This window comes from Ruditapes philippinarum, unplaced genomic scaffold (genome assembly GCF_026571515.1).
Source record: "Ruditapes philippinarum isolate M1 unplaced genomic scaffold, ASM2657151v2 ctg1875_1_1_1_1, whole genome shotgun sequence".
Classification (NCBI taxonomy): Eukaryota; Metazoa; Mollusca; class Bivalvia; order Venerida; family Veneridae; genus Ruditapes; species Ruditapes philippinarum.
In genome coordinates, this window is record NW_026851580.1 from 228310 (window position 1) to 247440 (window position 19131).

At 29.9% G+C, this 19131-nt stretch overlaps 1 protein-coding gene across 1 annotated transcript in view; it reads right to left on the minus strand.

The window, feature by feature from the left end:
• LOC132750446 (uncharacterized) overlaps window positions 1-18831 on the minus strand; it is a 33369-nt gene extending 14538 nt beyond the window's left edge. The window contains exons 1-11 of the mRNA XM_060740471.1: window positions 18731-18831; window positions 16989-17155; window positions 16444-16587; window positions 15842-15998; window positions 14360-14710; window positions 12259-12458; window positions 11570-11774; window positions 10751-10957; window positions 7088-7327; window positions 3703-3741; window positions 377-595 (exon numbers count right to left, since the gene is read on the minus strand). Of these exons, the coding sequence (XP_060596454.1) occupies window positions 377-595; window positions 3703-3741; window positions 7088-7327; window positions 10751-10957; window positions 11570-11774; window positions 12259-12458; window positions 14360-14710; window positions 15842-15998; window positions 16444-16587; window positions 16989-17144 (1918 nt within the window). The 5' untranslated portion in view covers window positions 17145-17155; window positions 18731-18831. The remainder of the gene's footprint in view (window positions 1-376; window positions 596-3702; window positions 3742-7087; window positions 7328-10750; window positions 10958-11569; window positions 11775-12258; window positions 12459-14359; window positions 14711-15841; window positions 15999-16443; window positions 16588-16988; window positions 17156-18730) is intronic.
• Between the last annotated feature and the right edge of the window lie 300 nt (window positions 18832-19131).

Below are 19131 nucleotides of genomic sequence, written 5' to 3' on the forward strand. Positions count from 1 at the left end.
ATATTTGTACCCAATAAAATAGGGATATACCATACCGAATCCCTAAAGAACATTCAGAACGAACAACAAAATAGAAAATGTTGCAGGCTCAGCTTGATTGAGCCTGTCCAAAAGCCTTTTCTATCTTAAAAAATCAACATTATGTCCCTCATGCGTGTGATATGAAAATTGATTCGCATAAGTGCTTTGTGGTTTAAACTATTTTGATAATTTAAATTATTATGAAAAACTGAAAAATAAATGTTTTCATTATAAGAAAGAAAAACATCTTTGTTCAGCTTGAAAACCGATCTTGTGAAAATTATAACTTTTAACGTTTAACATGCTTTTGAATTACTTCAAAACTGAAACTAATAGTAATAGCTTTAACACTCACCTATGTGTGCCTTGAAACTTAAATGTTTTGAATCATATATGTCATTTCTTTGATCGTCGTATCTTTGTTCTCGAAGAAGGTAATTTATATATTTCAATTCTTTTTGTGATTGTATTGTGATAAGATGCTCATTCCGTGACCAGCAGGCAGATCTTGCGTCATACCAAGATATTGATGATTTAAATACAGTGTAGCACTTTCTGAATTTCTTCGAACGAACTGTAAATTTTGAAACTTCATAGGTTTTTTTATCCAGTTTACTTTTTTGCGCTAGGATCAATTTTTTCTTTTCTTAAAAAGTATGAAGGAAAATTAATCGTTATTGACGTTATCAAAATCAGTTGATAATTTAAAATTTATTATTGTACCATGCGATTATTTGATGACAGTAAATATCACACGTATAAAGACACTAATATTTTCCCCAATAGCTTTATCATCAAGGCATAAACGTGTTTAACTTTAAAGCAAAGAAGAGGTATTGCCTTAATGTCTAAAGGAATAGGAATGGATGGATTGATGTCTGTCTAATATAAATATTCATCATTTAAAAAGAGGTAACATGACAGTTTTTCTGTTGACATCAACCCTATAAGTGAGAAATTCGTGTTTTTAGACACTATTTTTTAATTGAGAAATAAGTTCATGGGCGCCGCCATTTTGGCGTTCTGTCATTCTCGCGAGACAGACGAGACCGAGATTGTGACGTGTTACACCCACTTCCGGTTAGGTGTACACGCTGGTACAACTGAAATATATCTTGATGAAGAACTTATTAATCTTATTGCGTACATTATATATTATTTATGAAAACATCATATGGAACTGAATTGCTTTAATTAATTAATTGAAGACGCCGCGACATTAATTATCATTTGTCCGATTTTCAAGCTTGCTGATGATCCCACCACATGATTTAAGCAATGACTGCTTAATTTTCAAAGATAAACCATTAATTTAATTTGGGTACTATGAGCAACTTCTTCAAATTGACGATATATCCTTTTATTTTGTACTTAATTTTCGCTAGACAAGCTGTCCGAATAAGGTACATCGCCGGTCATGTATCTTTTTTTCAGCGTAAAATATCAACTAAATCCAATATGCAGAGATCTACTGAGGACGCGATCTTCCGCCATTGACGCTAAAAATGAGAATGGTGAGAATGGCGCAGGAAAATCGGCAGCCAGACTAATATCGTATGAAAACAAAACTGCCCGTTAGGTTATTTAGGCACCCAGTCAAAACTGGTACCAACAGCAAAAGATTCTCGGGTTTATCCAGTTCCCTATAGCATTTTTCCACGACGTTATCTACTTACCCAATTCCTTTCCCACACAGATACGCATTTCTACTACCGTAAATTTAATCCAATAAAACAAAAAATCATAAATCTACTTGATATTTAAAATGATTATTGGTAACTGAAAAAAAAAATGTGTTGCTATTTTATGACATGCTGTCATTTACAGCATAATTCGACGGTGTGGAACTTAATTTCCCCTAAGGTCATTCAGTTCACCGATGAAGCGTAAAAAAATAGATGTCTATTTCGTCATTAGAATATTTGACAAGATCAGGGCAACATTGTGCATGATCAAAAGGTCTGTCGGCACAGAGGCATACAAGGAGCAATAAAAATCGTTAGTACACAGTGTGTGCAAATAAGGATCAATTAAAATGGACAATGCACAGTATTAGACATAAGTAGTAAGAACCAGCAATTGTGTGAATAAATTATGCAAATTAGATTTTTAAGCAGCCAATAAAAATGTTTTGCCTGCAGTTCATATTACGCTACGATTACGACGGCAGCATCATACGTTGACAGACATGTTAACAATTTACTTTTCAAAAGAGTTGCTTAAATTTTTGAAATGTGTACATCAATTATAACATATGTTCACACCTTTAAATTTGAAAGTCAGAATCAAACTGCAAAAATTTAATTACATGTACTATTAAGAACACGTTCAATAATTCACAGCCAATTATTCGTTGGTGCGTTTGTTTATTTAATTGCATTATTTGATTGTGAAACTTTGTTAAATAATAACATGTGTGTTTATTAAATCTGTTAAATATTGTTTAATTACATTAAGATGAGACTTTAATGAACATAGCATTGTTTGGAGTAACGGGCATCACTGGCCTGAAGTGGTGCGACCGGTAGACGTTGATTTTTTTTGTTTCTATATTTATTCATTTCTTTTTTTGGATATTGTTACGTATTTTGAACCATAAAAAAATCTCCTCTCTACCTTCTGTGAAAATTAAATTGCCTGGTCAATACTTAACTATATTAATATTTCCCTACGATTCAACTAGATTTATCATAAATCTAAAGATGTGGGGAAATGACATCACGCGCACCTGTTTTTATACGGCCAATACACAAACATTGCCGCGCTTACTGATTTGTATAAATCGGTGATTTAGCGATTTAAATTTTGTTATCATTCGTTTAATATTATTATTTGGCGGCAGAAAATTTGCAGATTTATTATTTATAGTATTCTTTTTCTGAAATCAAGTTTTTATTCTAACCTTGTCTTTCCCTTTATGTCTAAGTCAAATTTGTTTTAAGTCAAACATGTCAACAAAATATATCATTTAGAGAATTCTTAGTAATCAATAAACACACTCTGTATACGTTTATGATAATCATATTTTCATTTATATTTATTTTCACATAATAAAATTGGTCTATAGATAATGCAAGGATAATATCTTATATCGGTTCTAAAACACAGGAGTTGAGCTTATATTAGTAAGTTTAGAGAGCCAGAAAATATACGTATTTCTTTATAAATAACCGGCACAGTATGCCTCCGAAACGAATACATTTTGCTTTCTTTAATTCTTATTTCCGAGTCTTATTACATTAAAAATGTTAGATGCTTATCATGTGAGGACATTAGCACTGAATGTGAAATATTTTTGTCATTCGAATAGACAAAAAAGAAATCAAAGTAGAATTTAAGCATCCGTACACAATACTAAATTACTATATTGGTCTTATTGCGATAAAGCAACAGAAGCAAAAGATAAATCAGGTAGTTAGAAAATAAGTTGTTTATTTAAACCTAAAACAGGACACCAATGAAATTAAAAATTCTTTAAGAAAAGAAAATAACAAAATATATGAGGCATGATGGGCATTGAATGCTATACAGACCAAACAAAATCTAAGTATTAATGTGATCATGAACAATGTAATTATAAAAGACAATTAAGTAAAAACCCTGATGACGTTTATCAAGCGACGATAAATACCTTCATATGAGTGTTCGTATTCAGATTTATGAATAATGACAATTGTTTACCTTGTGTAGCCCTCATCGATTTTTGCAGAGAAATGACATCTAAAAAGAAGCACCATTTTAATCAGCATTTGATCACATAATAATCTAAAAAACAAACTTTATGGATTTTTACAGAAATCGTCGTTCTTTTTAAAAGTAGTATTTCCATTTGTTTATTTCGGGTTTTATACTCTATACACCATTATTTGTATTGTAGCAAAAGGAAACGAAACATATGTTTTAAAAAGTCACGTTCACCTGTAAGAAAACAACATCAACAATGTAGCATCATGGCAATCCAATATCATAGAGAAAATAAAAATTCCTAAAGAATGTCCAAAACGGTAAAACTGAAAATGTTGCAGGCTCGGTTTGATTGAGCCTGTTCATGGACGGAACTGTAAAGTGCAAACTACCGTCCACACCCCTAGCATCGGCTAAAGCAGAACATGAAATGGCAAAAGTTTGAACTTAGAAACATCCGCAGATGTGTTCATACGGCGGTAACCAATGTGACCCAGTAATGCCGTTCCATGAAAAGCGGCGTATGATTGGTCCCAAAGTAAAAGAATGCGAGTGCCCAAGAAAACAATGGGCGAAACTAAATAAAATTGCATTTGAAAGGAGATCTGAGGTTATGAAGCCTGCATATTACAAATAAGGCGTCAAAAGACAAATTAAAAAAGCAGGCAACATAACCTGAGGATGTTTTAACATTATTCAATTAGGAATATTTGAACCATTCAAATCGAAAAAAAGCCAAATAGTTTGAACTTAAAATATATCACAAACAGAACAATAATGTAAATAAAGTTTACTCTATGACTGTGGTCATGATATTTGCAAATGTGATAAAGTGCCCTAAAGTGTTGTACTGATCATGCGCTAAATAAGAAGGAAAGAAAAATAGTAATTTAAATAAAAACAACAACAGTAACAAAATATCTTTATATTATCCAACAACATTGACCTGGCACTCTTGCATTTGACCCTGTAGTCGGTATATTCCGTAACTGTCACGATCTACTTGTAAATCGATATAAATATAAATATCAAATTGTTACAATATTGTAAAAAAAATCCCTCTTAGCGCAGTTGGTAAAGGTATTTCTCTTAAGGAATGTAGACGTTAACTGGTAGGTTCGAATCCTATTTCAGCGATTTTTTTTGTGTTTTAATTTTAAAATTGCCATTCTCTTAAAACTATTGCAAACGATTTTGTTGTGTGTAATATCTGTGTTGTATCTTTAAAGCGTGTGTGCGCTAAAGTATATACGATTGCATAATGTCAAAAAGAGAAACGTTAAAAGATACTATAATACAATAAAAAATTTATGACTGTGTATAAAGAACACCACTTAAATGTATTCTAAAACCAGTTGTAGTAAACCGATTTCAAATTAATTCTTGCAAGTAAATTAAAAAAAGAAATTCATAACATGGCGTTGGTACGGAATCGAACCAGTGACCTACAGATCATTAGTCCGACATCTATACCAATACACCACGCCTCCCTGACGAGTGAAATTAGCAAATATGTCGATATATTCGATAGATACTGGTCAGTTTTTATTCAAATGACCTTTACGAAAGTTAATGAGGTGCCAGGTCAATATTGTTGGACAATAGTAAAAGATCGCATCATTTTCAAAATCACTTTCTTTATAAAATTCGATAAAACACACAATATAATGCATATTCATTTTCAACACATTTCTGGAAGATAAAAAAGAGGCATCACATTATTTTGTTACAATTCCTTTTTATGGTATATGTTTAAATGTTTTATAAATTTTGGTTAAATTTTCTAAAACCTGAATGTTTCTACCTCATCCGTCATCATTTCTCAGAATTTGCGACAGACTGCTTTAGTAACTACACACAATAGAGATGTTTCTGAGCAAATTTTACGCTTTCTGTTACTCGAATTGAAGGTTCCATGATAACCGTCGTATGAACATATCTGCGTTTCTTTCTTAATTCAAAATTTTTCACCATGTTTAAATGTTGAATTCTGCTGTATGGACAGTGGTTTGCACTTGACAGTACCGTCCATGAACAGGCTCAATTAATATCTACACTTCACATCCCTCCCTTATTTTGTTTAGTTAATATAATGCCTTAGGGTGGAAACTTTTGGCGGTATCTGGTGTGTGAAGTGTCTTGGGGTAAATTGTCTGTAATCACCGGCGATGTGCAGCTCTCCAATCATTATTTTTGCTAAGTGACATTTTAAGTGTCTATCATTCAAAATCGATTTTTTAATAGACATCAATTCTTGTACGAAAAGGATGTGCTGAACAGGCAAATTTAATCATTATTATTCGGCCGTCTCGGTTCTTATATCATGTCGGTCAATGAACACCAAAAGCATTTTTAAACGTTTGACTTTTATCTGTCTTATAACTTATATGTATATTTATCTTTATTTTTATCATATATAAATGTAAAATGCAGCAACATATTAAAGTTTTAAAACCATGATGTTATTGAGAGTAATTCAATCTCTTCGTACTTTTTTGTACTCAATACTTTCGTACCAAAAAGGGACAATTAACTTATTTAAAATCAGTTAAATGTCTTTGATTATCTTAATTGACCATATGCAGTTGATTGAATTTGATACTAATTCAAAATTTCACTATTTCACTATTGTAAAGTAAGAGATATGAATTTTCAACACCATAGTTAAATCACTTATTGTTAATGAAATAACGACGTTTTTCTATCATCTTTTAACAAACCTTTAAGTTAAAATTACTAACAAAATGTGTTCTCCCGTGTACTTAAATTGTTGATGTTGAAATCTCGCTTCGATTTTCCTTCTGAATTCTATTTACCATCGGACAACGCAACGACGAGTTGTAAAGTAAGTGTCTACTTTTATTTGATTATATATTTAACAGTATTTATATAATGAGGGGCTTGTCGCTTAAAGCACTCTTATGAGCAAAAATGTTGGAAAAATGAATGAAATTTGACAAGGTAATTCAGTTGAAATATGAAGCGAACTGAATCATAGCTTCAACTATTAAATTAGAAAGGAAGAAGACACACAGAGCATACAAAACTTCATGTCTAATCAACATTTGTATTTAAAAAAGATAGACCATGTTTACTGTAAATTTGAAATGTATGAAATGTAAAATGCATAAAACTCATAAAAATCTAGATCAGTCGTTTCTTTGATGCTTAAAATCTGTATGCATTTTGATAGAACTGTTTAAATTGAACTAAACAATTAAATGTATAAAATATCAAAACTAAGTCTCACACGCCTGTATAACTGTATCCCGATATTCATAATTATACTTTGGAAAACATTATAAAACGATTGATATATTTTGACATGAGAAATATTTTTATATTTTGACTTTACATAAATGTATTTAAAAGAATAACTCACTTGCATACAGGAAAGTTACTGTATCCGTCCATTTTTCTAACGTAAAACTTTTTGTCCTGTATTGCAGCCTAAAACCTTCCCGTCCTAAAAACTTCTTTCTGGATTCATCATATCTCCGAAACACAATATGAATATAATTTTCCTCCGAGTAGACGATCTTCGGAGGTTTATTTGCGTTGCAGTATTCTTTCTTAACATTTCCTTCAATTATTGCGAATTTTGAGCGAATTTCCGATGTTCCTATGATTTCAAAATACAACACTGTTAAACAATTTAGAACGAGTGACAGACAAAAAGGGCATTTTTTGTTATTTCAGACTAAAATAGGTAACTGAAAATATTCACCAAAGATATAAGTTTACTGTGTTTAGGAATAAGGGATTTTTTTCTTGCACTAAAATAACGTTGATACCAGCCAAAAACTATTAAACATTTATTTCAGTGGTGTTTGCCGAACAGTCAAAACTGTTACCCCGAGGTATCAGGGATGGCAATGGGAACTACTGCAAGAGGCCGTCCACAGGGGTTTAACAGTAAAAAATGTTGACCGATCAACAGTTCACTTCATCATTGTGCATGCACCGGATTTGAGCGCTTACATTAAACTGTTGTAAATATGAAAATTAGTATTTATAAAAGGCATTAGGTAATACTTGCTCTTATTAAACACGTTTATGAACTGTTATAATACAAGTATATATATAATAGACTTTCAACGATGTCCAAGAAAAAACTGACAAATAAATACCATATTTTTCAAAACAAATACTTAAATGAAACTGATATGTATTATTCCAGAGATTTCGCTAACATATATAGAGGATATTTGTTTGTTTTGCATATAAGATTGAAATATATTTCACTGAGTAAACACCAGATGCAATATTTTCCCGAATGACGTAGCCACGAGTAAAAATATAATAGTTGTTCACGAATGAAATATATTTCAATCTTATATATAAAAACAAATAAATCTTTCTTTTTATTTCCTGTTTTATAAGTGACTTTGTAAATACTACGTATTTTTGTACTGATTTTGCCCCGTAACGTAGCGCATTCGCCTTTATGACGTCATCACATCATGACGTAACATCATTAATTTTGAAATATTGTTGTTCCATTTTTAACATGATGTATGATGATATCAATTTTATTTTCCTAAAGAAGCAAAATTTACGTATTACGGCATTTAATTTTGAAAGTTATTCCTGTAAAGTGGCATTTGCTTTTATGTCATAATTTGTTTTACTGTCACTAGAGGAATGATTGATGTTAAGTATTTTGTAGTTTTCATTGTTCTTATGCAACGTACATATAACATATTCCACTAGTGCACGCATATATTGGAAAACCCTGGTCACATGTGCCTGCCTGATCGGTTGTAATCGTCTACCGACGCACACAAAGCGTTTATGCCATTTAAAAACCAGCCTTTCATGACACTGAACTGGTCCCGCTTACCCTTTTAAGTTCTTTGTAGGTATTTCTTGTAGTTTTACCAATAATTGCGCAAAATTTAATGATCGTTCGTATTTTCACGTAATGACAGTATTGACAACCTTACAGAAATGTTTGTAAACGACCGTTACAAAAGAGCAAATGACGTCATATTTTCTAGTGACGTCAGGAATACGTACACACACTTTTCCTTGAATTGTAACGTTTATATATAGTGTTATAAAGATACTGTGATGCATCAAAGTAATAATCTAACCCAATATTTTGTCGTGCGCCGGTATTACCTTAGCAAGGTAACTGTATGATGATTCGTTTTCTCGACATGCCGGGTACACCGCTTTTTCTTTTGTTTTCTTATTTGATATCAATTTCCCTTTCAAGTGATATATAATCCATGTCTTTTTATCAATTACTCTTATGACCATAACTACAGTGCACGAATTTTTTGGACAACCCTCGTATTACTTTGCTCCCGATAATTTGTCCGCCATTTAATTCCCGCCACACACATATTTATGCGCTTTTCATGATATTATTTAAATATTAACCCAGGTAAACTGGAAGTAATTAACAAAATTATGACCATGAAAGTTTATATTTTATGAGATTTTATCTTCGTTTGACTCTATAGCACAACAAGTAAGACCGCTTATTGATATGAAAGTGAATTCAGCCAGTAGGTTCGAAACCTTGTGGAAACTGTTCCATTTTTATTCAAGTTTAATTTCTTTATTACATTACTTACCGTTTGACAAAACAATATATGGTTACGCATATAAACTAAAAGATATTGATTTTTGTCTCTTCTTTGTTTCTGCTCGCCCATATGGTTTCTTTTCGGTGGCGAGGGTAAACAAACGCAAACGCACACAATTTTTGTCTCTTTTAAAATTTATTTAAACTATTCATACGTTTATAACAATAACAGGAGAAGAAAAACGTGACAGTGGAATGAATGAGAGAATATTTTCGGTTTAAAAGGAACATAGATAAAATAAATCAAATATAAAACGCATTATCATTATGTAGATGTTAACTTGAAGGTGATTTTTTTAAAAGCCAGTTAACCTGCTGCTATAAATTAGGTCTGCTCTACCGATTGAGCTATTGTGACATTAACAAATTATCAGTTAAAGGAGGAGAAACATTTTATTTACCTATGTAGTATTAAAATTGACTGTTCCGTTCTACAAATAAATATGAAGAAACTTTTATTTATCAAAACTGAATTATAACATGTAGAGAAAAGGTCAGCTTTGATGCAGGTTGAACTTACTATATCAATACCAGTTTAAAACCGGATTACCAAGATATGACATAATTTCCTATTTATATATTGCGCAGCAAAAAAAAATTAAAAGTACACATTTGTTCTACCCGAAACCAACAGATCTACTTGCATTCAATTAACAGTAGTTTTTATAATAAAAGTCAATATTTACAAAATAAAACGTTGCAAAGGTTTAAAATTACACCAAGATAAGCATGACAAATACTTTACTAAGATGATTCTGTCGTACAAGACATGTATTAATCGTCTAGTTTCATTTAAATGTACGAGCTTATGTTAAAATTTTATCATTTGATGAAATTTTATTTTAAAAAAACCGACTAAATACAATTTATCACATTATACGCGGCGCAGGAGTGTAATAAAGCCATTTAATAAAAACGATATCACGCTAGTGTAATAACACTTTGACGTGACGTTATTTGCTCTATATATAAACATAGCGTTAAAGCGCGCTTATGTTAGCCTTACACTATAGGCGCGTCATTGAAAAATTACTCATTTTAACAGTTTACTGTTGTTATTTTATATATATGATAAATAGAATATTATATTCGTGTAGATTCAATACTAAATTTATTAAACTCGTTGAATAAAACAATATTATGCTCGCCAGAGGCTCGCATAATATGATTTTATTCAGTTCGTTTAATAATTTAGTATTAAACTACACTCATTCAATATCCTCTATTTGTGAGATAGTAGCGTTAAACACCATCTATTTCATCAAAACCACATGTTCAAATTCTTATATTCTTTTTAACGAAAAATATATATTAAAGCGTTACCAGTTTATCCTGAATTCTCAATGCTTCTTAGCATCTATAAGTATAAAAAATATTTTCAATGCATATTCTACTAAAATGATACGAAACAATAATGGAAACCTCATAAATGATTAAAACATCACTTACTTATTGGACAGACAATATAAAAGTCTATGAATTCAATCTGGATTCTGTGATGACTGCGAGCTTGAATTCTGAATCTTTCTTCAAAATTTTCAAATGGAATATTCAAAATCGACATTGACGTAAGTATCATTTCTGGATTTGTGCACGCTTCATTCCTGCCCTGGCTCCAATCTACACTTGACGCGATGGACAAACACGCTGGAATATCTAGGAAGAGAGTAATTCGAGCTATTCAAGTGCGTTTAGATATAAATATGCTTCAAAATTTGCAACAAATAAAAAGATAAATTTATGAAACAGTTTTTGAATTTAACTATCCTTCAAATACCTTTTTCAAACATTAAAACAGCTTATTATATTTAATTAAACGTAAGGATTATATAGCAGAACTTATTTTACAAAACAACTGAGTATTTATTTGACTGTATCTACCAACTAAAATATATTGTGTCTGTAAGACAACCATGTTGTCAATTTATTCAAAAGTAATACAAAAAATACATTTTAACAATTGTATAATTATACAATTATCAAAATGTATATAATTAATGCCGCCGAAGAAGGCCGAATGACTGAAAGCTCCAGTGAACTTAAATAAGCAAAATCAAATGATTTATAGAATAATTCTTTATGATTCAACTTTTTTATTTTTGCCAAGGTTGTTATATTAAATATATAAACGACGCACTTAAGCTTTAAACCATATCACAACAAACAAAAACCAACACAAACTGTAACAGAATATAAAATGCTTCTCTAGAAGCTTTGATAATTAAAATAGTCGATATATAGAAACGTTTCCTGTGAAAGAATACCTACCTTCTTCATTAACAACTGCACGAAATGAACTTCCCCTAAATGTATTAAAGCACGACTGAAAGGTGACTAGAACAAGAGTCCTATTAGTTTCAATAATAAATATTCTTTTGTTAAAATTTGTATTTATCTGACCGCCCTTCAATCGCTCTTGTAAGTCTGTCCCTATTACAAGCGTATCTTCACAATCATTATCATTATCTTGCGTCTAAAATGAGAATAATTTGATATTTGTGTATACTTTTGGAGTACTAATATCGAGACCAATTCTTACAATCGCATTAACAAGTTATTTAAAGAAATACACGATGCAATTAATTATAAATATACCTAAGTTGCTAAAAAGTGAAAAAATTCAAATTACAAATAATATTTATTCCAACATTATCTGTATACATTTATCATTGTGTTTCTGCGGTGAATGTAAAACATTTTTAACAGGCCTTTTTTATAATATAGCATAAACTCAATGCCTTTTTGCCAATGCGCACTCAAACAAACGAACATTTACATGCGAACCCTCACCTTGCCTATAAAATCGTTCTATTTCAGTGGTATCAAATTAAAAAAGGTCAAAGTGCAAAAAATCTTAAATAATTTCTGGGTTTGTATAAGAAGTGATGAATAAGAAAAGTAAATATTTAAATATTCTTGAATCGAATGAATTATCAGTTATACTTTAAAATTCTTACTATTTGGTTTAACGTGACATTTGTGAAGATAAGTCTCACATAGTTATCATGTTTAAAATCTATTATCCATGTATAACTGTATCCACTTCCTGTCAGAAAAGGATAGCCAATAGACATTATCACTGAAGGCTTTTCGACAAACAGTGCGTTCGTTGTAATCATCCTACCACTTTTAAAACTAGGAAAGAGTTCTGTTGAATCTGAACAAAAGGAATGTATAATTGCATATTTTATGTATTGTCTTCAAAATCAAAATCCCTGTTGATCTTTGTTTCCATATTTTAGTAGGATACATTTCATACTTTTTTCAGTCACAAGACCATCACCGAAGTGACCATGTCCCTTTCCTAATCAGTTTGGAAAATCATTAACGGAATAGTGTCACAAAAGTCAATGCATAGAAAATATTAACGTTAGGTAAACTACAAAACTATTTAATGGGGGAAAAGTAATGTAAATCAAAAATAAACAAAAATGCATTTGTGAAAAATGATATATGCCAACGCATTTATATAACAGAAGTAGATTTTTTTTTACTATACAATCGAACTTTGCCATAATGCAGTAGTGTCCAGTGAATTTGGGGGTCCAGGTCATATTTCAGCATTTAAAATCATAAGACACATGTGTAGACATGTCTAATGTTAAGATACAAAAGCCATAGTGGAATAATTGATTAAACATTAAAAGATTTTTTTATTGACAAACAATACGTATTAACTGTATAATATAGCTGTATTAAAATTTGAAATGCCGGTTAAATATCATTTTCTTAAATGCCATCTTTTCAATAAGCATTACACATTTCTAAAAACATAGTCATTAATATAAACATAGAGTGAATCAAAATGTCCTTAAAATGTGCTCAAATTGTTTCATTTAATATATCTACAAAGCTCACAACTGTCTTGCAAGAGTTCATGACCTGAATCGTTTCATAAATATCTCTGAATATCATGACCTTTAGACTTACTCCCAGCTATGGAACATTTAACATATAAATTGCATAATATGTTTTAGACAATCCAATATTTCCTTTCACACAAAAAGTGTTTTTAAAGTTTTTACTATATGTAATGAAATCAATGACCCAGGGGCGTGGCTAGGGCTATAATTTGAACAAGGCAGTCTGAAGGACAGCTAAATCGACAGCTAAATCCCCTTCCGCGGCGGTAAACATGAATGTGTACTTCTTGACCTTTTACCAGCCATGACCTTGATTTTATGCTATGTATATCATAAGAGCATAGATTTATTATTTTGATTATTTGTGTCATATTATTTAAAATCTTCCATAAAGTAAAAAAAATCATGGAGAACCTATAACCTTGATCTTGGGGATAGCAACCTGGATGTTTAACTCTGCAGATTATGTCATGGTGGTGATCATTTGTTCCAAGTGATTCATAAACCTTTGAATTATTGTCAATAAATTTTGGAGCGGGCATGAAAAATAGATGTTTTTACATTGGACTTTAGAGTGTGACCCTGACCTTCAGGATTGTGACTTGATTATTGTGCTCTGTCAATGGTGTAATAATGGTGATCATTTCTGCCAAGTTATCTTAAAAACATTGAAGCGGTTCAAACCTTATGGACAGACACTAAATGTAGACTCTCTAACATTTGACATGTAAGTTTGACCATTTGTGTAGCACTTCAATTATTGCGATGTGTACATCGTCTCATAATGGTGATCACTTGTGCCAATTTATTAAAAAACAATTTTCAGCGGTTATAACGTTATGTAGTGGACACGAATTGTATATCTTTTAACACTTCACCTTTAAGTGCGACCTTGACATTGGGGATAGCAACGCAACTATCGCTATGGTGATCACTTGTGACACGTTATTTAAAAGAAACAGCGGTTTAAACGTGATCGAGCGGGCACAAAAGTGTTACGGACGGACGGACAGAAGAACAGATGGACGGACTGACTGACGGAGGTCATTCCTTTAATCCCCTTTCCGCTACGCGGAAGCGGATTTACAATCTTGGTAGAGGTCCACTACACAATTTTCCATGCCAAATATCTACCTTCTAGCCTTTTTCAATTTAGAAATTTGTCAATTCAGAAAAGGTGACATCTGTATCTTACCCCAAATACACGTGTCAGTTTTAAAATCTGTGTTACTTTGTGCTGCTTTTATTTCTGTATCCATAATTTCTGATTTAGCATCGTACTCTCTATTATTTGACTCGAACTCATAATCTATAAACAAACTATCACTTTTGGAACTCTCAGCATGACCTGATGAAGCATAATTGTGATCATCATCATCATCATCATCATCATCATCATCATCATCTGTGTAGTCACCTTCAATATTAATGTTTGAATCCGTATAACTGTGGTAATTATTATCTTCTTGTGAATCTTGAACACCAGCTATCCCTTCAATGCGTATAATATTGTCCTTGAGGGCACATTCTTGAGACAATGATATTCCTGTAAAAATATAATGAACTGTGACGATTGTGTACAAAACCCTACGGTTCATACATTTTCAATAATGCTTGCCAATTATAGCATAATATCATAAGCCACTGTTGCAGAAGCAATTACAAAAATTTTAAAATGAATAAATAAATATTTAATTATCTCCTACACAAACTTTTCAATATCCAACGTTTCGAGTGGTAAAACACCTTTTTTTCAAGGAGTTTCTGTTTATTTTTATAAATAACATATTTATTTTGTTATCTTACACTATGTTATATATACAGGAAATGACGTTGTTAACAATTAAAACTACGCAAAACATGATGATGACGTTTTCCGTCAAACTTGTTTCACTGTATACTGTTGTTCCCCTTATCTCACTGTTAGTTATAATATTATACACAAAGCAAGCAATGTGAAACTTATTTCATTGTATTTCAATGAGAACACAATACTAATAAAAAAATAAAAATGATAATAACAATCAAATAATAATAATAATAATAATAATAATTATCAAATAATAATAATAATAATAATAATTATAATAATAATAATAATAATGATAATAATAATAATAATAATAATAATATATATAATAATAATAATAATAATAATAATATAATCATCAAATAATAATAATAATAATAATAATATAATAATCAAATAATAATAATAATAATAATAATAATAATATATATATAATAATAATAATAATAATGATAATAATAATAATAATAATAATAATAATAATAATAATAATCAAATAACAATAATAATTATAATAATAATAATAATAATAATAATCAAATAATAATAATAATAAAATAATAATAATAATAATAATAATAAAAATAATAATAATCAAATGATAATAATGATAATAATAATAATATATAATAATAATAATAATAATCAAATCAATAATAATAATAATAATAATAATAATCAAATAATAATAATAATAATGATAATAATAATAATAATCATAATAATAATGATAATAATAATAATAATAATAATAATGATAATAATAATAATATAATAATAATAATAGATTAAATACTAAGCCATTTTAATAAAAATAATCATATTAATCATAGCAAATAATAATAATAATAACAATAATATATTTACCTGATAGTTTACATCCATGGATTTCAAATCGTAGACATGATTGATCTAACCCAAGACTTCCATTTAATCGTAGCTTTATAAAACGAGCTGTAACTGCATTTTGAAGAAAAAATGATTGGTGAAGTTCAGACGTAAATTTGTCGACATCAGTTGTAAACTGTAAAAGGTATGAACTTTTCAATTAATATACTAAGGCAAACCATCACTGACATCAAAGATAAAATCTATATTGAAGGCTTATTACTTAACACTATAACAATAATGATAATGCAAAAACTATGATTGAAGAAATAATCTAAGATAATTATAATTATTGTTATTTACAACAATTATAGAATGGTTCGACATACTTACGTACATGTATAAATACGTGAAACAATTGACAACAAGGTTTAGCAATTAAAGTTTATTTGTCAAACCAAGAATGTCTAGACCATAATGACTAACAATGGAAATATTTGATAAGTTGCAGTCTTTATTATATTTGTTGCTTTTAGTTACAAACGTTAAAATGTTTTGTACCATTCTTTCTTATAGTCTGCTTGCCTAAAATGATACATTTTGCATCAACTATTTCCGAACATTTTGCCAAACAACAATACCTTTAAGTCAGACACGCTTAAATTATCCGACTGATTTCCATATAAGAGATGAATTGACTCCAAATTAGAAAGAGTTCTATGTACATCTTCTTTCATGAGGAACAAAGTCAACCCTTCAATTTTTGTTTTTGATTTCATATCAACCTAAAGTAACCAATATATATAATTATATATATTATAATGTTCAAACCATATGTTAAAAACATTATTGTAAAGTTTTACCATTAAATGTTTTTAAAATAAATCATCGACTTTATGTTAGAAAAAAAGTAATTTAATAATGGTAAATACCTGACTTTCATTTACTGCTTAACTTGTGGATAAATAATCCCACTTGTAGCTTGCTGATCTTAGGAATGCTGGCGACATGATTACATTGCAAAACAAAAAGATACGTTAATATGTTTATGATGCTACGATACGCAATTTAATTTATAAACCTACGCATTTTTGTTTCTGCCTTGTAAAATATCAAGCTTGGATGTAATGAAGGAAACTATTTTAAAAATGTATTAATCTTGATTAATTGAATATAATTTTTAAACCATTATCCAAGGATTTGCATCCATCGTTTTGTCAATGCACCAACCAGTAGAGGAAGGCCTTGCTTTGAACGGTTTGTTGCGTTTTGAGAATGGTGAAGCAAACATTTGATCATTTTGAATACTTCCATCTCTCATTCCAAGATCTTCATTACACATTTCTCCATCCACTGTTAATATGAATATTAATATTGCGTCTATATGATTAAATATTAAACCAATTTACATAAATGATAATGTTTTGTGCTTATTAATGACAGACGCATTGTCCGCCAAGTATTTATTAAAATTTGATACAATGCATGTATAAAAGACGATAAACAATAAAAATAACCGAGAATCGATTAGTATATATCTTAAACCGGTCGACATTAACGTTATGACCTACGTATGTAAATATGCCATCATTTAAAAAACAACAATAAAGAAAAAAGGAAGAACTGTTTATCATATATTAAAATTCTGTTTGCAGGAGGGAGGCACGGAAGCCATTTATTTAAAAATTATTACTTATTACCTATTAATTATAACTTATTACTTATTATTTACAGGTTATAAATATATGAAGTATTGAAACGCGCCATGTTTTGCAGGAAAAACTCTGTTTACATCATGACAATTAGCGAAAAAGATGAAGGAGAACATCATTTATATCGTATTTATGTCGTATATCTCATTTAAAATCTGTGTATGTTGTAGTCTGATTATATAATGTATGAAACAAACATGTTGAAACAAAATACTTCTTAATTTTTATGTAACTAAAATATATTCGACTGAAATAAATAATAAGTCATAAATAATAAGTCATAAATAATAAGTAATATATTATAATTATGTTAAACAAATTAATTAATAAATAATAAGTAAGAGATAATAATTTTCCTTCCAGGGCTTCCGTAATATATGACCTTCTATAAATGATGTTCTCCTTCATCTTTTTCGCTAACCGCTTGAAATCTTTGATCAAAGAATTAATGGAGAAAAAAATGATATTATATCCATTTCTATGACAATGTCAATGTATCAGACACAGGTTTCATGCCTTTAATTAATAGAAAATTTAGGGCTGTAAAATCAGCCTTTGCTTTTAAAATTTAGAGAGTAATATGGCTTTATAGTTAAAGTTTTTCCTGCCAAACATTGCGCGTTTCAAAACTAAATATAGTAATTATCTGTAAATAATAAGTAATAAGTTATAAATAATAGGTAATAAGTAATAATTTTCAAATAATAAATGTCCCTCTAGGTCTTCCATAGATAGGAGAACGGGTTATGTATTCAATCAAAGAACACAGTGTCCTGTAACAAATGGTAGTCTTGTCAGATTCCAGATGTAACATTGTTGAACGTGAAAAATGATTGTGATTTTAAGCGTGAAAGAATAAAAACTTGACTCTTATTAGTTTAAGTAAGAGATCTGTATTCTATTCAATTTTAATTACGAGATAGGATATTCAGAGCAATGTGAGGGATGCCGCTTTCTCTCTGTTATGAAAATCATTTTTATTTATCATAATTTGCATTAAAGAAATTTAAATGGCATTAAACAAGGGAAGTACACGGGCCCGTACTCTCAGCGCCTAAAAGATTGAATGAACCCTATTAAGTCTAAGAATACACACAGGGTAAATACGAACTTTTGTTTTGATGTGACATATTTAATACTTTTTAACAAATGACAATACTAAAACTAATTTTCTTCAATTCATTTCAGGAAATTGTTTTGAATTTAGAATACTTACAAGATTCAATAGCACTTGTGTATATCTTGAATGATTTTTTGTGTAACCATTCTTTTGGATTTTCAAAGCGCAAGACAATATAACGGGCACGGAACTGACTGCAATAAATTGGTACATTTGATATATATAATACTCACAATCATGACATGCTTGTTAATGTGTTTAGTTGATATGAAAATACGAGTGTGTATAATATTGACGAGACACGTACAAAAAGCAAACGTAAAAACAACTAGCGTGACGCTTTGTTGTAAAGAAATGTATTTTTGGTACAAACCATATTTGAGATTTATCTGATTTTAGTCAGAATATTTTTTCACTTATCACTGTAGGTTATTTCATTCATAACCTTAATTGGATTTTTAATCGTGTATCTATTTGTATAGATTGTATCTTTTCCA